We start from the raw sequence: 23049 nt of genomic DNA, 5'->3' as shown, positions 1-23049 counted from the left end.
AACCAACAAAGCAAGGAAAGAAAAGCAAGAACAAGCTCATTAAACACAATTGTAACCCTAGGTCATCAATGAATCTTGAGTGTAAGGATCATCTTATTTTCTGTTGAGAGGTGTTCCCTGTGATAGAGTTCAGAACATACTACTCTAAAACATGGCTCCTTGACATATAGAAATTTCAAGCTAAAGGAATTTGAGAACTGCCATGTACAAAAGTGGCTTTCTGACCTTTCCATGTGGCAGGTCATTAAAGCTAGGAAGGTTTTTCTGATATTCTCCTGAAGCAAGTCATAAAAAAAAAAATCATTATATGAGAGGTGATCTCCCTATACCTTAAAGACAGGAGCATCTTTCTATGAAGATGAAGGGATACAGGGAGGAATCGAAATGAACAAGCCTTGCCCCAGTTACACCTAGCTCATCATTGTCCTACATATCTTTCCATGATGATCCACTCTTCATCAAACCTAGTACAAAAACACTGAAATTTAACTGTGTCCTTAGGTCTTCATTTTCTTTGAAGGCTCCTGTGTAACTTATATTAAATAAATGTATATGGTTTTTCTCTTTTATTATGGACTCCCAGTCAACAATTTGAAAGAGTAAAAAGATATTTTTTTCCTCTCCTACAGTTTCTGGTGAAACCATGAGGGGTTGGCTGGACACCCCATTCACTCTGAGGCAGACAGATGAAAATTTGGGAAAGCTAGCAGGAACCAGTGAAGGTTAGGAATTCTGACCAAGGGCAACTCTTCTGGATCTCTGTGGTGCCCACTTGAGAGGCAAAGGTAAAAATTCCATTTGTCTCTTCCTTTTGAATTCAGATTAGCGGGAGAAAAACATTGTAAAACTCAGCTCTTTGGATGGCAACTCTGATTAAATTTGGTTTTGGGGTACACATCAGTTATCAATCTGTTTCCTCCAAGGGACAACTATTGTTTTTCTGTTTGTTTTGTCTTGTGTTTTAAAAGCTTGGTTTGGCTTTTTGCCTGTCAGAGCATGCAAATTGTCAGTTCTGTGTTTAGGCAAACAGCCTCAGGTTGGGGACCCAAGAATATGGTCAGTAAAGCAATTATAGGAGTCCTAGAATCCTACACTTGAAAATAAAGGTATAATAATAAATTTAACTCAGAAACAGAGTTGATGTACAAGTAGCCACAAACAAAGATGGCCAGTCAGATAGTACTCACTTTAATGTCAAACACTAGCAGTTGAGAGAGTAATTTAGTTAATTCTCACCCCCTGAGTTTTTTTTTTTTTAAACATAGGGTATCTCAGCTTATTAATGTGTTTATTTGTTTATTTTAATTACTTGTCAGTTCACATCTGTAATTTGATTTTTTCCCTTCCTGTACTTCCATAGAAGTATAATTAGATTTCTCTTCAAGCATTTGTATTCACTATTATTCAAGCTGATACAAAAGATGTTTGGTTTCACATGTCTCAGAAAAAAATAAATTAGTTAAGAAATACCCCAATTTAAGACATTTTTGCTAAAAGGTATGTTTAATACAGGGAGAGTAACAGGAAGTTAACTGTCACTCTGATTATCTAATTCTGAGAGCAATAGGATAGCATAATAGTTAAATGGAAGATAACTTTAAAAATCATGGTGGTTGAATTAAGGTGATGCCCATGAGTAGGGAGTAAATGTAGACAAATATGATACTTGTTAGATTTTTTAAATTACTCTGGTTCTTCACACTTGCAATCTGGAAACATTATTCTAGTGTATATATTCTGTTTAGAAATGCCCCCAGGAAGGGAGCTGGCCTGATTTGTGGTTTGTCAGGTAAAACCAAGATGTTATATAAGATGAATATATTCTAGAAACCTATGTACAATGCTTATTTTTTTTTTATCTTCAGTAAGTTGCATGCCCAACATGGGGCTTGAACTCACAACCCTGAGATCCAGAGTCTCATGCTCTACCAAGTGAGCCAGCCAGGCATCCCATGTTGTGCCTACTTTTAACAATACTGGATTGTAAACTTAACAATGTAAGTGGGTACATTTCATGTTAAGTGGTCTTATCACAATAAAAGAATGTTAATAACAATGATAATAACGGATTATGATCTATAGAAAAAATAAATATCTTCAATTTCAGACTGATATAAATAATTAAGTGAATAATATTAAATGAGAAAGAGCAGTTCATTTTCATAGGCTTCTAATTAATAAAGGTAGAAGGAATGATAAAAATATTCACCATTTAAGGTACACTACATTAATTTATCCTCCAATTATCACAAGGAACAGGATAATCACATATTCTTAAAGTGTCATCCAGTGGAGTAATTTTAAACCATAAATGGAAATTAGCTAAATTTGCAATTCAAAACCCTGGAGCCGCCACCTCAACCAACTGATGAAAGGCAACAACATCTGTAGTTACACATGTTGACATTATGTATCTCCTGATAGGATGCAAACATAAGGCACACAATATCAGTCATGTGGTATAAAAAAAACTTTAAATAGCTTTATTTTTTTAATTTTTAATATTTCTATATTTGAGAGAGAGAGAGAGAGAGAGAGAGGAAGAGCACGTAAGGGACAGAGAGAGGGAGATAAAGACTCCAAAGCAGGGACTCCACTCTGATAGCAGAGAGCCTAATGTGGGGCTTGAACTCTTGAATCACGAGATCATGACTGAGCCAAAATAGGACACTTAACCAACTGAGCCACCTAGGTGCCCCACAAAAACCGTATTTTTAAACATGAATAAACAACAGACAAAGCCAAATTGAATGGTGTTCTAGGACATAATGCACCACTACTTTTCAAAATAGTCATTTAGACAAAAGAAGATGGTCACATTTTCCAGGATGAAAGGAGACGAAAGAGACAGAAAAATTACACTGCACTCAAGATGTGAGACTCTGGGTTGTTGGCCTTTATTCTATGTTTATGTGAGATGTTAATATTTGAGAAATAGGATGAAGGTCAGACAGAAGTGTATGATGTTTGCAATTTTTCTTATAAGCTTGAGTTGTTTTAAAATGAAATAATATTTTGGGGGTTTGCTTAGTTCTTAGAGACAAAAGATAGTATGAAAACAACATTATAATACATACTATTATGTTATGGATTCAAACATTAACTTAATAGACATGAGTGTATGTAGATATTTATAGGAAAAGAAATAAAGATCAAAGTAGTAAGGTGCACAATTTTGGACAAAAAAAACCCACGGACTAAATATATCTTTTAAAGGGGTTAGAACTTGTTACATAAGGCAATATTTGTCTATTAAATTATTATTCTCGTGTGTGTCTTTAAAAATCATTAAAACATATATCTCTGTAGTAGAATTGTTTATTTTATTTTCTCTCTCCTTCTAACCTAGGTAACCTCAAGATCGTATCTTAACAATAGCTGTCTAGATCTACACCAAATACTTCTTTCCCATTTTGAGATAGTTTCCATGGATAATGTTATTTACTCTCATGGAAGGATTAGAAGAGTACACTGAATATCAAAAAAGCCAAATAAGCCACTGATACATTGCTTATTACAAGGGACCTACCACTAACATGTACATCAGATATGTATAGGATATTTTAGATTATGTAAAGAGTCATTTAAAAAAAGAAAAATGAAGAGTAATTTTCACAACTATTTTTTTACAATTTTATTTTTAAGTAATCTCTACACCCAACATAGGTCTTGAATCACAACTCCAAGATCAAGAGTCACATGCTCTACCCATTGAGCCAGCCAGGCACCCCCACAGCTTTTTGTTAAGAAAAATATGCTATTTTGCTAGCAATAGTAATCCCCACTAAGTGTTAGATTTGCCAAATATAAATATTGTGCTGGTGACATGTAATTATTAATGGTGCATGATGTGTGTGGATGATAGGGCCATGGGGTAAATGGATTTTTCACAAGATTTTCACATTCTTTAACAACAATTGACATAAGGCAATTTTTATTTAAGATGAATTAGTTGGCACCCACACTGATCTCTTAGGAGTAATACAATTACTTTTTTAAAAAATAAAAAAAAAAAACATTGAATTAGAAAATGCTTTCTGCTCTGAAGGAAGGCTTGGATAAGATCTTACCAAGGAAAAAGTGTTTAGGCCAAGTGCAAAAAGTACTACCTTAAAATCTTTCCTAATAAACAAGAAGGGTTTTTTTTTTTTTTTTTTTTGCCATAGGGCAAATTACTTGTTACTGTAATAAATTAGGTTGTCTTAATAGTCATAGCATTTCAGAGCCAAAAACAACCTTATATGTCATCCCCTCCAGTTGTTTGGTTGTATACATTTAAAAAAGCCTTTGACAGATTAATTTTCTCAGCTGGGCATCAGAATCTTTGGACTGTCATATCACACAAAATAAAAATATTTCTAGCTATAATGATGCCTTATAATAATGCTTATCAAACATTTTCAGGGTGCCCTCATCCACACTTTAGTCAGTGACTATTTAAACTGTATAGCATGGGTCAGAACTCATTTTACATATTTTAAATAACTGGTGTAAAAGTGAAGTTTGAAATTAAAGGTGGCAAATGTTAACTATGCTATTTTGATTTATGGAAATGAGATAGAGCCTAAGGCTGAGAGAGGTAAAACCTTTTTATTCATAAAGTTGAACAGTAGGGTTAACTCTCAGCATTGACCTTCTTAATACTCTTATATTTAAGATATTCTGTGCTATTCGGGGAGAATCATTTGTAAAATTCCAGTGACAATTTTCTGCCTAAATTTTCTGAAATCTTTTAATCTGTCAATCAACACCAAACTAGATTTTTATGCATCTATTTTTGTGCCCAGAATAGTGCTAACTGCCAAAGTTATAAGAGAAAATAATTTAAACAGGACCCCTTCTCTCTCAGAGTGTACAGTCTAGTAGGGGATCATAAAATAACAAAAGGCCATTGCTACATAGGTTTATTGAGGATATGGTATGCAAAGTACATTATACTGTGGTAGCGTATAGGAGGGGCACTGGATTAGTAAACTCTTCCTAAAATAATGATGCATAACAAGGCATCACCAAATTCTATGGCTTGATTTCTATTCCATCTATAATGGAATAGCTGACTTTGGAATTGCTGGCCCACTTTAAGTGCCCACAAAAATGTGTTAAGTAGATAATGAGGGATTTCTGGGGAAGTGAGCAGAGGTGGAGAATCCTAAACTCACCTCTTCCCATGGATATAACTGGATAATGCCTACATCATGTAAATAATGCAGGAAATGACTCAAAGACTGAAAGAACAGACTTCACAACTAAAAACAGAGAAGAGACCACATGAAGAAGGGTATGAAGGGTGGAGGTATGGTAGGGAGCCAAATGGACTCACAGCACTGTCCTGGGAGGGAGGGATTTAGCAGGCTTGGAGAAGGGAAAAGAGCAGAGCCCCATGCCAGGTACTCCAGGCATGGGGGACCTACATGGAGAAGACAAATCCCCGTAACATTTGACTGTGAAAACCAGAGGGACCTAACAATTAGTGGAGCCTAACACCCAGAACTTTCAAAATTAGCTGGCTCAGTTCTGGGAGAATTAGGAGGGTAGAGTGCCTACCCTTAAAAAGAAAGCACAACAAAGAACCCCAAATAACCTACAGCGTAGAAGCAGCAGTTTAAAAACACCTGGGATATATGGAAGGAGATTTATTTACTAATCTCAGAACATGTGCTGGAGGGGCTGGAGGGATCTTTGGGGGACTTCTCCAAGAACAAAAGAGCTGGCAGGTGCCATTTCCCTCCCTCTCCCAACAAGTGTTGGTGAGGATGTAGAAAAAGGAACCCTCATGCACTGTTGGTGGGAATGCAAAGTGGTGCAGTCACTGTGAAAAACAGTATGGAGGTTCCTTAAAAATAGAATCACCATATGATCCAGGAATTGCACTACTGGACATTTATCTTAAAAATATGAAAAAAAAAAACTACTTGAAAAGATATATGCACCTGTATGTTTATTGCAGCATTATTTACAATAGCCAAATTGTAGAAGCAGTCCAAGTGTCCAAGGATCAATGACTGGATACAGAAGAAGTGATGTGTGTATGTATACACATACATGTTTAATAGAATATTACTTAGTTATAAAAAAGAATGAAATCTTGCCATTTGCAATAAAATAGATGGATCTCGAGGGTGCAATGCTAAGTGAAATAAGTCAGTCAAGGAAAGACATTTAAATACCATATGATTGCACTCATATGTGGAAATTAAGAAACAAAACAAAGAAAAAAAGAGACAAACCAAAAAACTTAACTATAGAGAACAAACCAATGTTTATCAGAGGGGAGGTGGTGGTGGGGGGATGGTTGAAATAGGTATTAGGGATTAAGAGTACACTTATCATGATGAGCACTGAGTAATGTATAGAATTGTTGAATCACTAGATAGTACACCTGAAACTAATATAACAATGTATGTTAATCATACTAGCATTAAAATTTTAAAAAATGGATAAAGCAATGTTTTCAAGGAATTAGAGAATAAAACCAGGCCCTGATAAGATCCAATGAGTCAAACAATATTTTGAAATTGAATCCTTTGCATGTAGAAGGACTTGGGTAACATTCTAGCCTTTCAGAAATGTTCCTTTATATTCCACAATTCAAGGTGATCGACCAGCAAATGAACTGCATACTATAATAAAACTGACCCTTTTCTAAGGAAGAAAAAAGATTGCAAGATCTGTGTGGTATAAATCAACCATGCCCAATGCACATTTAAAAAACTAAAAAGCTTGGGGTGCCTGGGTGGCTCTGTCAGTTAAGCGTCCAGCTTTGGCTCAGGTCATTCATGATCTCACAGCTTGTGAGTTCAAGCCCCACGTTGGGCTCTGTGCTGACAGCTTGGAGCCTGGAGCCTGCTTCAGATTCTGTATCTCCCTCTCTCTCTCTGCCCCTAACCCACTCGCATTCTGTCTCTGTCTGTCTCAAAAATAAATAAAAATTAAAAAGATTAAAAAAATTTAAAAAGCTAATTGTGAAAAAGTAACAAATATAGGACATGGGCTGCCATCATGAACAGTGAAATAATTAGACAAAATATATGAAATTTCCATTTTTAGATATGGGACCATAGACAGTATTGACTGAAATCTTTGAACTAACAAATGAGACGACTTCTATTATTGTCATATTTTTCTGTATGGAGGCACTCTATGGCTTAAGAGGAGGTAGATGAGAGCTAACTAGAGCATGAAGGTCTTTCTGAAATAATAGGACAGATATCAGAGTTGGAGGGAGCCAGGATTTATAGAGAAAAATATCAGGGAAGAGAAAGCTGTAGAGAGAAAGTTCCAGAAATTTTCATGGATGTCCACTTAAGTTTTGGCTCTAAAGGTGGCAGAATATTCCACCTCACAATACACCAGCTTGGCTTGAGGACTGTTATAAGCTGAAGGCATTTGATAAGAGGCAGATACAAGAAAAGTTCCCTGTGCTCCCCATATTTGCCTAAAAGCAGGGTACAAATTTACCAACTATCCCTCTTTCCCTTTCTACCAGGAAGAGTAAAGGCTAATTACCAGAGATACTGTAGGGCCTTATCAACGGAGAAGGTACAGACTTAAGTGTACATAACAAAGTTTACTCTTGCTTCCCAAGTTTTTCCTCATTTTCCCATAGGTATTGCCTATGTATTCATGTACTACTAATAAGCTTGTGTTTGTCTTCCTCTTGTTTATCTGTCCTTTTTTTTATAAGGGTTCCAGTCAAGAAATCAGAAGAGTAAAAGAAAACTATGTTCCCTTTACAGCTAAATAACAGCTATGCATTTGCAAACTAAGATCACACAAGGCCAGTTAATAACTACTGGGATTCTACCAGATGACCAATTCTTAGCATTCACCGAACACCGGGAGATGTTCAAATTCTGACCAGCTGGAGTGGTGGTTCAAACTCCAGAATTGTCACATCTTAATTGTAGGGTGCAGTCGTCCCACATACTTTAACCAAGCTAGTATAAGGATGGTCAGGAATGTAAAGAGATAAATGAACATACCAAGAGAGAAATGGAAGATATTAAAATGCAGGAAATAGAACTGCTAAAAAAATACTTTTAAAAATCACTGGATGAGGGGCGCCTGGGTGGCTCAGTCGGTTGAGCGGCCGACTTCGGCTCAGGTCACGATCTCACGGTCCGTGAGTTCGAGCCCCGCGTCGCGGGCTCCGTGCTGACAGCTCGGAGCCTGGAGCCTGTTTCGGATTCTGTGTCTCCCTCTCTCTGACCCTCCCCCGTTCATGCTCTGTCTCTCTCTGTCTCAAAAATAAATAAACGTTAAAAAAAAAAATTAAAAAAAAAAAATCACTGGATGAGTTTACCAATACTTAGGATCCCACAGACCAAAAGATTAGTGAACCTGACATTAGAAAAATGAGAATAAAAAAAGATACATTTGTGAGATAATATCAAGCATTCTCATACATGTGTACCTGGAATCACAGAAGGAAATAAGTGAAGGTAGGCCACAAAGATATCTGAAGAAATATAGTTCATTTCAACATTCATGAAGACTATAAATCCATAAATCCAAAAATGCTCAATAAAAGTGAAGCAGGATAAGCAAAAATAAAAATATCAAGGCAGTTCATATTCAAATGGGTGAAATACAGTCATAAAAAGAAAATCATATGATCAGCCAGAAAAAGAGACAAATTATTTGCAAAGAAAGAAATTTTAAGAATTGCTGCTTACTTATCAGAAACAATGCACAGATGAAGAAAATGATATATCTTAACTTTCTAAAAACAATCTGTCAGTGTTGAATTCTTTATCCAATGAAAGCAGCATTTATAAATGAAGGGGAAATAAAGACCCATTGCAGACCAAAAACTACCTCAAGAATGTCTTGAGAAAACTTGCACTTTGAGACATATTAAACGAAGCACCTTAGACTGAAGAAAATAATCCAGTTGGCAACTTTGTGGTATGTGAAGAAACAAACAGTACTATATATGGTAAAATACATATAAAATATAAATATACAATTTCTTCATCTTTCTTTAAAAGTCTTCAAAATCCTATTCAAATAAAATTAATATAAATATATTTGGGAGCTTACATATATATATATATAATTTTAATGTTTGATAAATGTAGTTCTAAGGTTGGAAGGGACAAATGGGATTAATTACACTATTGTTAGTTTTCTACAATATACATTAAACACTATGATATTTAAAAAAAATAAACTGATATGATAAAAATATATGTTTCAAATTCTAGAGCAGCAGTGTAAAATATAGCACAAAAAATATAACAGTGGAGATAAAATGGGAGTTAAAATTTTAATATAATTATTTTAAAACAATGCATAAAATAGGGAAAATGGAACAAGGAATAACTGAAACAATTAGAAAACAAAAAATAAGACTAAGAGTTAAACAAATCTATATCAACATTTATATTAACTGTAAATGGTCTAAATATACCTTATATACAACCTGGATAAAAAAGCAAAATGAAAGTGTATGTTTTCTAATAAAGAAACACTTAAATATAGATTCAAAGAAGAGTTAGAAAAACATCATGCAAATAATCCTCATAAGAAATCTTTAATGGCTATATAAATATAAAATATAAATTAGATACATGTATGCTTCAAAGGACAATATTAGAAAATAAAAAGGTAACCCAGAGAATGGGTGAAAATATTACAGAACTGATAAGGGACTTATATCTAGAATATTCAAAGAACTCTTCAAACTCAATAACAATACTACAAATAATCCAATCTTTGGAAATGGCCAAAGGATCTGAATAGACATTTCTTGAACGAAGATATAAAGATTACTAACAACACACAAAAAGATGCTCAACATCATTAGTCATTGTGTATATGCAAATCAAAACCACAGGGAGATACCGCTTCACACCGCTAGCGTGGCTATAATGGAAGAGCCACATATTGGCCACTGTTGGCAAGGATGTGGAAACGTTGGAACACTTATACATTGTTGGTGGAAACAAAATAATGCCAGAAATTTTGGAGAATAGTCTGGAACTTCCTCAAATAAACACTGAGGATCATGCAACATAGCAATTCTACTTTTAGGTAAATATTTGAGAGAAATAAAAACATATGACTGCACAAAAACATGCACATGATATTGATAGCAACATTACATATAAGAGTCAAAAGATGGGAACAAATGCATTGCCCATTAACTGATGAATGGATGAACAAAATACAATATAGCCATGCAATAGATAGTATGTGCTCCTAAAAAGAAAGAAGTACTGAAATATTTTATAACATGTATGAACTTTGAAAATTTTATGATAAGTGAAAGAAAGCCAGCTCTCAAAGACTATGGATTGTATGAGTCCACTTAAATGAATCAGTAATACTATAGACACATAAAGTAGGTAAGCAATTGCTTAGGGCTAGGGTCATGAGAGAAGACAAAAGAGTGATAGCTAAAGACTAAGCCTTTTTGAGGAAGTTCTACAGAACAACTTTGCTACAATTCTAGGAAGTTATGCCAAAAACATGAAGCTAATAGAAAAGGGGGAAAATGTGGAATGACATGTACAGAGAAAGAATAAACGAGAATTTCACTAAATTCTTCATATAAAAGTACTGGAGGCCAGGTATATCTTTTTGACCACTGGGAATTCTCAATCACATGAATTAATACTTTTCCCTGGTTGCATAAATTATTTTGAGTTGAAGTTTGTCACCTGTAACCAAGTGTCCTGATATCAAAGGCAGTAGTATTGAACTAGTTGGCTTTTATGATTTTTTTTCTTCTTTTAACATACCACTGTTATTTATTGAATATAAAATCAAATGCCAAAAGGATCTATAACTGTTTTAGAGAAATATACAATCTACTTTCCAATATCTACTACTTTGAAAGATAACATTTCATTGGAAAAGTGTTTTTTGATTATTTAAAACCATTCACAAAATTTAAAAAAAAACAACAAATTTTCTTATCTGATAGTTTCATTTTGAACATTGATTCTTTGTGGAAATTGGAAATATACATTTAAATGGAGACCAACACTTGTTGAAGGTCTTACTACTTCCCTCAATGATTCAATATAATCTTCTTCTAGATTATTCTAACAGCTTCCTTAATAGGCTTTTTACTTTAGCCCTTGCTTCTCTGTATTCTCAAGACTGACCAAGTAATTATTTTCAAATGTAGTTCTTTGTAATTTTTTTGCTTAAAATCCTTTGTTCAAAATTCTTTGCTATAAAACATCCAATGATTTTCCATTTCACTCAGAGTAAGACAAAATCTTAATAAATGGCCTGTATAGCCCTGTATTATTGCATTCACCTGCAGTCTACCCACATCCATAATTTCTATTCTCATTTCCTGTTGTATTTTCTCTATGTCTCCACAATTTGGGATACTATATGTGTTGCTACTTGTGTATTTGTCTATTGTCTGTCCATCCCTGCTCCCTTACTTTCGCCAAAGATTGTAAGCTTCATGAGGTCTTTGAGGTCAGAGTGTTGTGTCTATTATTTTTGTTTCTAGATTGTGCTTAGAACATTATCTTACACGTAGAAAGACTTAATCTTTTTAAAAATTTTCTGAATGTTTGTTTCTTTTTGACATAGAGACAGAGAGAAAGGGAGAGACAGAGAGAGGGAGACAGAGAATCCAAAGCAGGTCCAGTGTTGTCAGCACAAAGCCTGACATGGGGCTTGAGCCCGTGAACCATAAGATCATGACCTGAGCCCAAATCAGACACTCAACAGACTGAGTCACCCAGGAGCCCCCTGTAGAAAACATTAAGCATTTGTTGCATGAATGAAAAGAAGGACAGGTGAATGAGTTATTGTGTGAAAATATGTTTGTTACGCTCTGGCATGTTGAATAATTAATATATTTTAGCTATATCAGATGTTGGTATTTAAAATGAGTGATTAAAAGTGAATAAAATAAAGTTGGAATAAAAAATTTTAATTAAAAAATGGAAAAAAGAAAGTAATGAAAATGATAAGGATAAATCATTCTGCAACCTTCTGACTACATTAGACCATTGGCACATATGATATCTTCATAAAATGAGATTTAGACCACTGATCTTTGGTGAACCCTACATTTAATATCAGGGAAATATATATTTTAAAAATTGAATTAATATCTGTCTTAAAAGATATATATATATATATATATATATATATTTTTTTTTTTTTTTTTTTTTTTGAGGGAGAGAGGTAGGGGCCCGGAGAGAGAAGGAGAGAGAGAGTCTCAAGCAGGCTCCTTGCTGTCACTGCAGAGAGCCTGATGGAGGGCTTGATCTCACAAACTGTGATATCATGATCTGAGCCGAAATCAAGAGTTGGGGGCTTAACCAACTGAGCTCCCAGGCACTTACCTAACACTTTATATTTAAGGAACTCACCTGATTCCATAGCCTGCATTCTATGCGTCCGGAGGAAGATTTTCAATTAGGATTTTACAAGATGCCCAAACTACTGAAGAGAATATGTTGTGAAATGTCTTTACTCTCCAACAAGAAATTAAGTTGTATTTGATTGATGTTCATTTTACCTAGTTAACAACAATTACAAAGTGGTCACTTTCAAGAGAAGCACACGGGGTGTGGCCCTGTCTGACCTGCATGGCACGGAGGGTGTCCCATTGCATGGGCTAACCTTCACTTCCATCTTCCTCATTTTATACTTATTTCTTTATGCAGAACAAAGCTAACACTATTAAATTCCCATTACTTACATTGCTAAGCATAAAATTTAAGTTTACTCAAGCCAATTAGCCAGAATAATAGGCTATCTAAGCTATAATCATTCCCAAACATTATCTTATAAGTAATACTGATAGTTTTTGGTAAGCAACAAAATGACTAAAGAATCCTTCACGGTTCTGAAACCTACGGTTCTTGTTACAACTGTGGAATCACTCAAAGATGAAGAGGTCTCTTCCCTCTTTATGCATAGTTAGCTTTGGAGTTAACAGTCTTCTTTTGTAGAAATGAACCACTTATACATAAGGTTAGGGAGCCCTCTCAGGCACATATCAGAAACAAAAATATATGTATACAATTGTGGGGAATAAGAAATACTTTTCATAGGTATACAACTTTTTGAGCCATAGTTTCTGTGACTTTAAAAAGAGTATCTATAAGAATCAAATGAGATACTTTGTAGAACTGTAGATAAAATTGCGATTCATATCAAATGTAAAGGGCCATTAGGTATGTCAAAGACAAAAACCAAATAAGTATGGGAACTAATTTCATCAAGGCTATTGCCATAGGGTGAGGCTACATATCTAAAGATTAGAATATCTTGGTGAGGTGGTTTTGCCTTACATTTTATAGGAAGGAGTACACAGATGGTCGGTTACAAGAGAGTGATTTATAAGGGAATCCTTAGTCACATGAAGAGAAAATGTTTATCATTGTGTCTAGTTGGTTAAAGGGAATCAAATAGTTCAGCCAGTCTTTTAAGAATCCCTTTCATGGGGTGTTAGAATTGCACTGCACCTAGAGCATAGAGATCATTTAATATGATTTCCCATAATTATCATTGGTGTATCATATCATAACTTTAGGAAATCAGCTCCTGAGTTAGGGTCTCCTCTTTTTTTTTTTTTTTTTTTTTTCCTAACTGACAGGGCATAGAATAAACTCTGTCTACTTTGCTTGTATGAACAGAGTAGTGTCCTCCTCATGGATTCACTCCCAGGGTTTCCATGACATACTATTGTTTGGCTAATCCTTAGCTCCTAGATATGAGTCATCAGAGAGGTAGCTGCATATAAGCCTTGTTTCTCTGGAAATTCAAAGCATTTGGGTAAGTGTCAGAATTGTCCCAGGATACACTTTCATTTATCACTGACTGGTAATTTATCTACACTTATTTCTCTGGGTGATTCTGTCAGTGAATTAGGAAATATATGTGTGATAAGACAGCTTAACTGCCTACAATCAATGCAATAAATAAATAAATTCAAGCTCACTTTATAGATGTAAATCATTGTCATGATTCTATGTGAATGTACCTTGTTTGCGCCTTAAGTTCTTTAATCTAGCATAGACAGTGACTCAATTAGCAAGTTGCTCTTAAATAGCATAGAAATGCAGGTTGAAATTACTTTGCAGAATAAATTTCTCTTAATGTCTTTTTATCCTAAGTAATACTCATTTTTACAACTTCCATTTAAAAAATGGATAATGTAATGTCCCACACATACCACTTTCTCAAATGCAATTTTCAAAAGAATGAGTTGTACAAAAAATTTCCCCAAAGGGGTAACTATAGTTTGTTTCAATTAGTTTTAAAATAGATTTTAAATTATAGTTTTGAATCATTACCTGTCCCTCCATTGGCTCACATCTAGAATGACATTTATAACACATCCCACATTAGTATAAACCAATTTCAGATTTGTCTTTGGGGAATTATCATGATTAAAGTCTTTCATTCTGACATGACCCTCATTCACAACAAAACAAATTTGTTAACCCCAAGGTACCTCATTATATCTTCAAATCACTTTACAAGTAGAATCAAACTTTGTATTTAAATAAATTTTCATTTAGATACAAAGTTGTATTATGTATGTAACTTAGTGAGATAAAAGCCAACAATGTTTCTATAATTGAGAAATTATGAGTTCCATTAAAACTGACATGAAAATTGGAATAAGATGTTTACATTACAGTTCTATTATTTCCAGGTATCATAGCATTGACAAGTGAGTTATTCTTTTTGTATTTCAATTTTCTGATGAAACATAAGAATATTGCAGTATAAGATACAAAAGTAAAATTCTATCAGTAATGCAACATAATTGTAATGTGAATTGTACAAATAATGCTTGCTATTATCTCTCTTTCTCTCTCTCTGTCTTTGTATAGTACATATAGTATATGTGTACATATAGTACACATAGTACATATAGTATAGTGTACAGTATATATAGTACATATAATATGTGTGTATATATATTTTACAGCAACTCTTCTGTGTATGAGTTATATGTAACAGTATGAGTAATATGAGTAATAAATCATGTTAAATGATTCCTATGCACTAGCACAATTCAATCTTATTTATATATATATATAGTATATATAGTTATTATAGTATAAATAGCTATAATAAATTTATATATACATATTATATGATCTCTATAAAACTTCTCTTCCTTTTAGAGGGTTATATAATGTAACATGGACTACTTGGGTGAAGTTGTAAAATATTTTATTCTTATAAACTGTTAGTACAGTGCTTCATAATCATATATACTCTGAACATTTTTAGAAATAGACTACTCTTGGCAATAAATATAATAAAGAAAATGGGTATTGTAAAGAAAATACAGAAGGCAGGTTAGATCATATCAACTGGATGTATAGAGAGCTAAAAAGACAGTGAAACACAACTTTACTTTACAACTTTACTTGGAATTCAAAAAATTTGAATTGAATCAGAGACTGTTAGGAGATGTAAATTTACACTTGTCAAAGAAAGAAACTTTTATTATGTCACAGTATTTTTGTAAGCAGTGGTGAGCTCTGGCCTGAAGTTTCCAGGAGGACAGGTGAAGTTTATATCCCTATACATTTTGAAGGGAATCGGATTTCTGGCTGCTGTTGGTCAACAGACACTCCTTCATCTACACATGGCAATGTAGTTAGACAAGATTTTTGATCTATAAGTCAATTTTAAGAGAATTCACATCTTTATCATGTTTAGACTTCCAACTGAGCACAATATGTCTCTCCATTTTCTTATGTGCTGTTTAATTTCTTTCACTGGTATTCATATTTTTCAGCATACAGACCTTATTTATGTATTTTCTTTGATTTTACCCAATATTACTTTTTTCAGATATCTTAACTGTTATTTTAAAATTTTGGTTTCCATTTACATTACCAGTATGAAGAAATACAGTTGAATTTTTGTGTGTGTGCTAACATTGTATCTATATTCTTCCTTAACACACATTAATTTTAGGAGTTTTTTGTTTTTGTTTTTTGATTGGTTGAAATTTCTAGATATACAGCCATAATATCTGTAAATAGAAAATAAATTCATTTCCAATCAATTTAACTTGCATTTCTTTTTCTTGTGTTATTGCATCGATTTAGACTTCCAGTATGATGTTAAATGGGACTGCAATGGACATTTTTGCCTTCCTCCCAATTTTATGGGTAAGGCAGTCACTCTTTAATTATGAAATATGATGTTAGCTGCAGGTTTTTTTGACGACCTTTTGAGAGGCTAAGAGAAAAATTACCAGGTGTACTCACAACTGCAAAGAAAAGATCTTTCCCCTCCTCCGCCGTTCCCGAAACCAGCCAGGGCACGCCCGGTGGTAGTCTGACATAAAGGCGGGAACCAATCAAGTTCTGCTGAATGGTTTGAAATAAAGGCGGGAACCAATCAAGTTCTGCTGAGCGTTCAAATTTAAATGTCAACCTATAACAACTCTGTAACCTCAAAAAAATCCCTAACTTGTTTGTGCCTGTCTATAAAAAAAGCTGTAAGATCCTTGCTCCGGGCCTCTTGCGTCACCGGCAATGAGTGCGCGGATGACCGGGTTAGAACCTGCAATAAACGACCCTTGCCGCTTGGCTTTGGCTCTGGACTCTGGTGGTTTGTTTTCGGGGGGTCTCTTGAATCGGGGCGTATCACTTTCTCTACAAAGCAATGGTTTCTTTGTATTCTTAGCTGCTGAGAATTTTTATCATAAATAAATATTGTGTTTTATGAAATGCCTTTTCAGTATCAAAAGGATTGTGTATTTTTTCCTTCTTTTTCACACTATTATTACACAAGTTTTCATTGACCAAATTTTCACACGTTCAATTACCATTGCATTTCTAGGGTAAATTTTAGTTGATCATAGTATATTTTTCTCTTCATATATGGCTAGGTATGTTGTTGTTGTTGCTGTTTATATATTGTTGAAGTTTTTGTAGCTATAGTAACAAGGGATAGTGGTTTGTAGTTTTCTTTTTCGTGCTGTCTTTATCTAGTTTTGATATGTTATTCTGAACTCATAAAATGAAACTAGAAGTTTTTATTTTTCATTCTTCAATTTTCTTGAAGAAATTGTTTAGAATTAGTGTTATTTGTCTTTAAATGTGTGATAAAGTTTTCCAGTGAAACCAATGGGTCTTGTTTTTAATCTGAAGGATTAAATATGAATTCATTTTTAAGAGTTATATGAATATTAATGCTATATATTTCTTCTTCAGTGAATTTTGATATTTTATAGTTTTTGAGGCTTAGGTACATTTGTATAAGTTGTCAAATTTGTGTATGTAGAGTTCTTTATAGTTTTCTATATTATCCTATATATGTCCTAAGAGTCTGTAGGAATATCCCTTCTTTCAGTACTCATAAATAATTTGTGTCTCCTCTCCTTTATATTTGTTAGTTTTCCTAGATGTTTATCATTTTTATTTTATCTTTACAATAAACTGACTTTCTCTTTTTGGTTATTTTCTGTTTTGTTTCTTTCTGCTTTCACATTCATTGATGTCTGCTATCTTGCTTACTGTCTTCAATTGCCTTTGTCTTCTGATTTGCATTTCTTTTGCCCTTTAAGTTTCTTAAGGTAGAGCCTTAGATTCTAGAAGCAGCTTTTAGAAATAGGTCCTTTTTGTTAACCTTGCTTATTTTCTCCCCACAATTTTTGTCTTTTACTGTAAAACGAGTTTTAAAATCTCCCAACTATAATTGTAGATTTGGTTTTAATACTTTTATTTGCTGTCTTACTTGAAGAGTTCTGGTAGTGGGTTGCTTTACAATTTAAATTCCAGTTGGAAGTATATCTGAATTGATATCATCCTTCCATGAATATTGTGGCTGGGTTCAAGGTGTAAATTCAAGGTGTAAGTTCTTAGCACAGACAAGAATAGATGCTAAGTGGAACAAAGAGTTGGCCGTGTTGGTATTCTCTGTTGCCGTCCATATTAATTCACCTCTTCTGTGATCCAGAAAACTGAATTCTGTGGGCTGCATCATCTGTGCTTTCTTGCCCTCTGCCTTCCAGGTTGACTAATGGGAGAATCTGGAAGAATAATAGTGGATGTAGGAGGAGAGACCTTGGGATATTGATCCCCACACTCTGTTTTGGATATTCCCTTCCTGCCTTGATGAGGGCCTGATAGTTACTACATTTTAAGATACCAGCTTCTGTGGGATACCTCCTCCTTCATTGTTCCCTATATTAACCTATGTTACCTCTTCTTTCTCCTCCCAACCTAGATGTGATCAGAACAAGGCACAAGAAAGTTGCAAGAAACGTATTACGTGAATGATTAATTAATGGAAGGCTGATATCACATACACCACATACTGATATCAAAACACAACCAAGCGTGGAAAAATCTCTGCAAAGGTACAGAAGATTCCCTAGGATTTGGGAGTGTTCTTTGATAGTATTGTAATATGGAAGTGGGTAATTAATGGTTAGGTTTAAAAAAATGATTTGTTATTACTTTCTATTTTCTCTCTCTCTCTGTCCCACAATCATACACTAAAAAATAGACATTTTTTTATTGTCACTGCTTATTTTTCTTACCAATGAAGTTTGCTAACAGAGACAGCTGAGGTCATCCAGAGTTCCTGCATTGTAATATCATTTCACTTTTCTTTCTGTGTGATAGATCTCACATCTCTGCGTGAACCGATATGTGACTTTTGATGCAGAAGTTATCACTCAAGCCAGGGATGCAGCATTCTAGAGGTATTACAGTTAGAGAACTGTAGAAAAAATCTGTTTGGTTGTGAGCAAATGAAATTTTATTCTTGTAGTATTGTTGTGTGCAAAATAGTTACTTAGGTGTTTCATTTAATTACTTTTTGTATAATAAATGAAACTCTCTCATCTGAAAAATTCAAACCTACTAAAGAAGAAAAAAGGTGTGGGAAACTGACTCAGATACATATAGTTTTTCAAGGCAGATATTGAAGTAATATTTAATTGTGCTATAAATTTGATTTCACCATTAAACTTGTTTTCTATATGCTATATAATAGTTTCTTACAATGTAATCTTTCTTGCTATGCATTAATTATTTTTGAAATATAGTTTCCTAATATCCTAGTCACATTTGAGGTCTGCAAATGTGCCTCTTCCACAAATCTCCTTTTCACCAAGTTTCTGCTCATGTTCCTTCCAAGCACTTGAATGTCCAGTCCAACGATTGGCTACCACTCATAAATCAGTATACACTCAAACCTTTTTTTTTCCCCCTATGTAAAATGAATCACCAGATACATTGGCCAAAGTTCTGATCGCTGGATGAATTTCTCTTCAAGACTGCCCTACAGGAATGTCCCAGAAAATTCCATGATTCACCTATAGAGCTCTGCCAAAGTTTCCAAAAGTAAAAGAAAACCTCATTTAGTCGGGAGGCCAGCAGAGGGAGTTCTCAGCATCGCAGCCCAAGCCAGGACCTGGCAGGACGTGTTCCTCATGATCAGGCCCCACAAGACCACCATCTTCGCGTACGCCAAGGAGTCCAGCACCTTGTTCGAGCTGAAGCGCATCGTCGAGGGCATCTTCAAGTGGCCGCCCGACGAGCAGCCGCTGTACAAGAACGACCAACTTCTGGATGATGGCAAGACACTGGGAGAGTGCGGCTTCACCAGTCAGATGGCACGGCCGCAGGCCCCAGCCACCTTGGGGCTGGCCTTCCAGGCAGATGAAGCTTTCCAGGCCCTGCACATCGAGCCCTTCTCCAGTCCACCCGAGCTGCCCGATGTAATGAAGCCACAGGACTCAGGAAGCAGCGCCAATGAACAAGCGGTGCAGTGAGAGGGCCCCGGGCCCGCCCCCAGTGGCCCCCCTCCCAATAAAAGAGATTTGGGTGCCTGCCTGGTTGCTGCCTTTTTCTGCGCACCCTCTCCTGACTCGGGCGTCACCTTCCCTGGGATGGGGTCTGCTCTCCTGCAAGGCTCCTTCTCAGCCCCGTGTGCTTGCTAGGCCGGCTGTGGCTGTGGGACCGACCCCAAGCTCTGTGGGCCCCCACTGTCCACACCCACTCCAGCCTGCCCCTCAGGGGCTGTGCGCAGAGAACTGGGAGGAACCCCGGGCCCCGGGGCCAGCCTTCTGCTCAGCCTGGAGACAAAGGTTCCTACTGTGACTTCCAGCAAGCAGGCTCTCACAGGCTCCGGGGCAGCCTCTGGGCTGAGGGGCAGAGGCCAGGGGCAAAAATGTCAGCTGGAGCCAGTGTGGTTCCCCGGGGGACCCACCGCCTACAGTCGCCTTACTTGAGTCTTCTAAGGCTCTGGGAGCGGGGGCACATTCAAAGTGGAAAGACTGCTCTCTCTCCACCCCTAATAAATAATCTATAGACCGCCCCCCCCCAAAAAAAAGTGCCATCGACACTTCATGCTCCATTCTGTCAGCTAGATCATATGGCTCAAGTGACAGAACAGTGAACCTGCTGTAGCAAACCTTCCTTTGCTCTGATCTTCATTCAAAACTAGCATTTTTGGGGGGTCGCTTGTAAATGGGCCAGAGTTAGCACACCCAGGTGACAAAATATATTATTGCCTCTATAAGTTAAAGGGCCCCATTAGTTGTTGTGCTTCGTTTTTATTTTTAAATGCTGCTAGATGCAATAACTTCTTTTTCACCTTGGAAGGGATGCCCTGTATACACCACTGGACTCCTAGAAATTCCATGAGGGTAGAAGGCCCATGAATTTTTATTGAATTTATTTCTCAGTCTCTAACAGGTAAATGTTTTACTACCACGTCTAGAGAGTTGGTACTTCTTAATCACTACATAATGTCAACCTACATGGGCCAGTATGACGTCTTCTGGACGGCCAGCAATTAAGTTTCCTGTGGAATCAGTTACGATATAGGGCCGAAAAGCTGATATACCTCTGTGGTAAAACAGTGAAGCTGTATGGCCACCCTTGCCAACTAAAAGGAAACTGGTTTTGATGGTCTTTACCAGCAAGTGTTGAGAAAAAAGAACTTGACAACTCTATAGCTGCATATCAGGTACAAGGAAAAATATTAATTTATTTAAGCTGTGAAACCCCATGTGGAAGGGCAGATGAAATTAGAGTTTATACCTAGTAAAGTTTACAATAACCCACTGTCAATCTCCATGATACATCTGCTTTCTAAACTGGACAAATTGGCAGATTTGAATGAGGATGTAATGGGAATGCACCCTTCAAGTCATTGATAGTGACATTAATCTCAATAGTCCTTCCAGGTATGTAGTATTGCTTTTAGTTTACTATTTACTACTTACTTAGGTAGAGGCATTTCTAATGGCTTACACATGGCCTTTCCTAATGCAATAGCACTTACACTGCAGGTTGGAGAAACTTGGTGGAAATTATTCAATTGCTAAGTCTGTCTATTCTAATTATGCATTCTGGCACTAAAAAAATAACCACATGAGGGATTTCTGAACACACACTGGACCCATATTGAGATAAACTTGAGTGACATTTTGGATCTCCTGGATTTAGCTACACTTCAGAGCCTGTGTCTAGTAATCTTTTAAAAATCTGATTATCTCTTTTTTTTTTTTTTTTTTTTCCCCAACACACAGTCACTTAATAAAAGGCCATAGGTCTCTTTGGGGAAGGTGTGGAGAAAGATTAACAGTGTAAAATTTGGCAGGGTCCATCCTGAAGGGGACCTGACCTCCCTTCATTCAAGGGATTAAATGTCTATAAACTGGCTCAACTCTGGAACTATCAGGATTCCATTCTTCCCCAGTGATTGTCCTCACTTTAATTTCAGACATCCTGTGAGGTTGGGGATTCAGTTTGTGTTATAATGCAGCTGCTTGCAAGATGAGACTCTGGGTTGGGTTTTTAGAACTGTCAGCTCTGTGGCTATAGGAGATAAGGATTTCTTTCAGGGAAGTTATAGACACTTTCAGGTTATTTGTAAGGAATTTAAGCTGGGAATTTGAATCCCTGAACTCATTATTTTATCTTCCCACTTTCTCCAGTGCAATTAAGAGCAACCAGAAATCTCATTATACCCATTAAATTGACAAACGTTTTCTAAGATATTGAATACATAGCCAATCAGAATATGAGTTTTATGAGTTTTTGATTAAGAGTATCCAGTGGTGGTACTTTGTGTATTTCTATTGACCCATCATGAAATGAACCACCAGTACTTTCTTTACCATTAAAAATAGAGCCATTGATGCCTTGAATATAATTAGACTAGAGAACTAATTCCAGATACTCCAGAACAAGTTCAGAAAACTCATCATTAATATTTCATTCCTGTAGAACCACTTCTCATACCAAATCTGTACTCTCAGAGTTTCTCAGAGTTCTTCAGAGAAGGAGAACCAATAGGAGATACATTTTTCATTTGAAATTTTTTTTTCTTTTTTAATATAGGCATTTACATATACACACTTTTTTAGTGTTTATTTAAATTCCTATTAGCTAACATACAGTGTGATACTAGTTTCAGCTGTACAATATAGTGATTCAACACTTTCATACAACACCCAGTGCTCATCACAAGTGCGCTCCTTAATCCTAATCACCTATTTAACCCATCCCCCCATCCGCTTCCCCTCTGGTAACCATCAGTTTGTTCTCCAGAGCTAAGAGTCTGTTTCTTGATTTGTCTCTCTCTCTTTACGTTTTTCCCTATGCTCATCTATTTTGTTTCTTAAATTCTACACATGAGTGAAATCAATTATATGGTGTTTGTCTTTCTATGACTGATTTATTTCATTTGTCTCTATGTATCCTTTTAGCTGGATCCCATTTGTTTTACTATGTTGTTTTTTCATCTTAATTCATCTTAACATATTTTCTAATTTTCCTTATTTTTTTTTTCCTTGACCTACAGGCTATTTAAGAATGTGTTGTTTAATTGTTTACATATTTATGAACTCACTAAGTTTTTTTGCTATTTTTTTAAATTTTTTACATTATTTTATTTTATTTTTTTTTTTTTATTATTTTTTTTTTTTTTAATTTTTTTTCAACGTTTATTCATTTTTGGGACAGAGAGAGACAGAGCATGAACGGGGGAGGGGCAGAGAGAGAGGGACACAGAATCGGAAACAGGCTCCAGGCTCTGAGCCATCAGCCCAGAGCCTGACGCGGG

General features: G+C 35.6%; 1 protein-coding gene and 1 non-coding gene across 2 annotated transcripts in view; one reads left to right on the top strand and one right to left on the bottom strand.

Moving 5' to 3' along the window:
• LOC115526337 (elongin-B-like) overlaps positions 1-19800 on the top strand; it is a 39094-nt gene extending 19294 nt beyond the window's left edge. The window contains exon 3 of the mRNA XM_032595081.1: positions 19295-19800. Coding sequence (XP_032450972.1) covers positions 19295-19747 — 453 coding nt within the window. The 3' untranslated portion in view covers positions 19748-19800. The remainder of the gene's footprint in view (positions 1-19294) is intronic.
• On the bottom strand, positions 1875-1947 carry TRNAQ-CUG. Its single transcript has one exon. It is a non-coding gene; the product is annotated as a tRNA-Gln (tRNA).
• Positions 19801-23049: the final 3249 nt, after the last annotated feature.

Source organism: Lynx canadensis, chromosome D1 (genome assembly GCF_007474595.2).
Source record: "Lynx canadensis isolate LIC74 chromosome D1, mLynCan4.pri.v2, whole genome shotgun sequence".
NCBI lineage: Eukaryota > Metazoa > Chordata > Mammalia > Carnivora > Felidae > Lynx > Lynx canadensis.
This window is presented reverse-complemented; position numbering and strand designations above follow the sequence as displayed.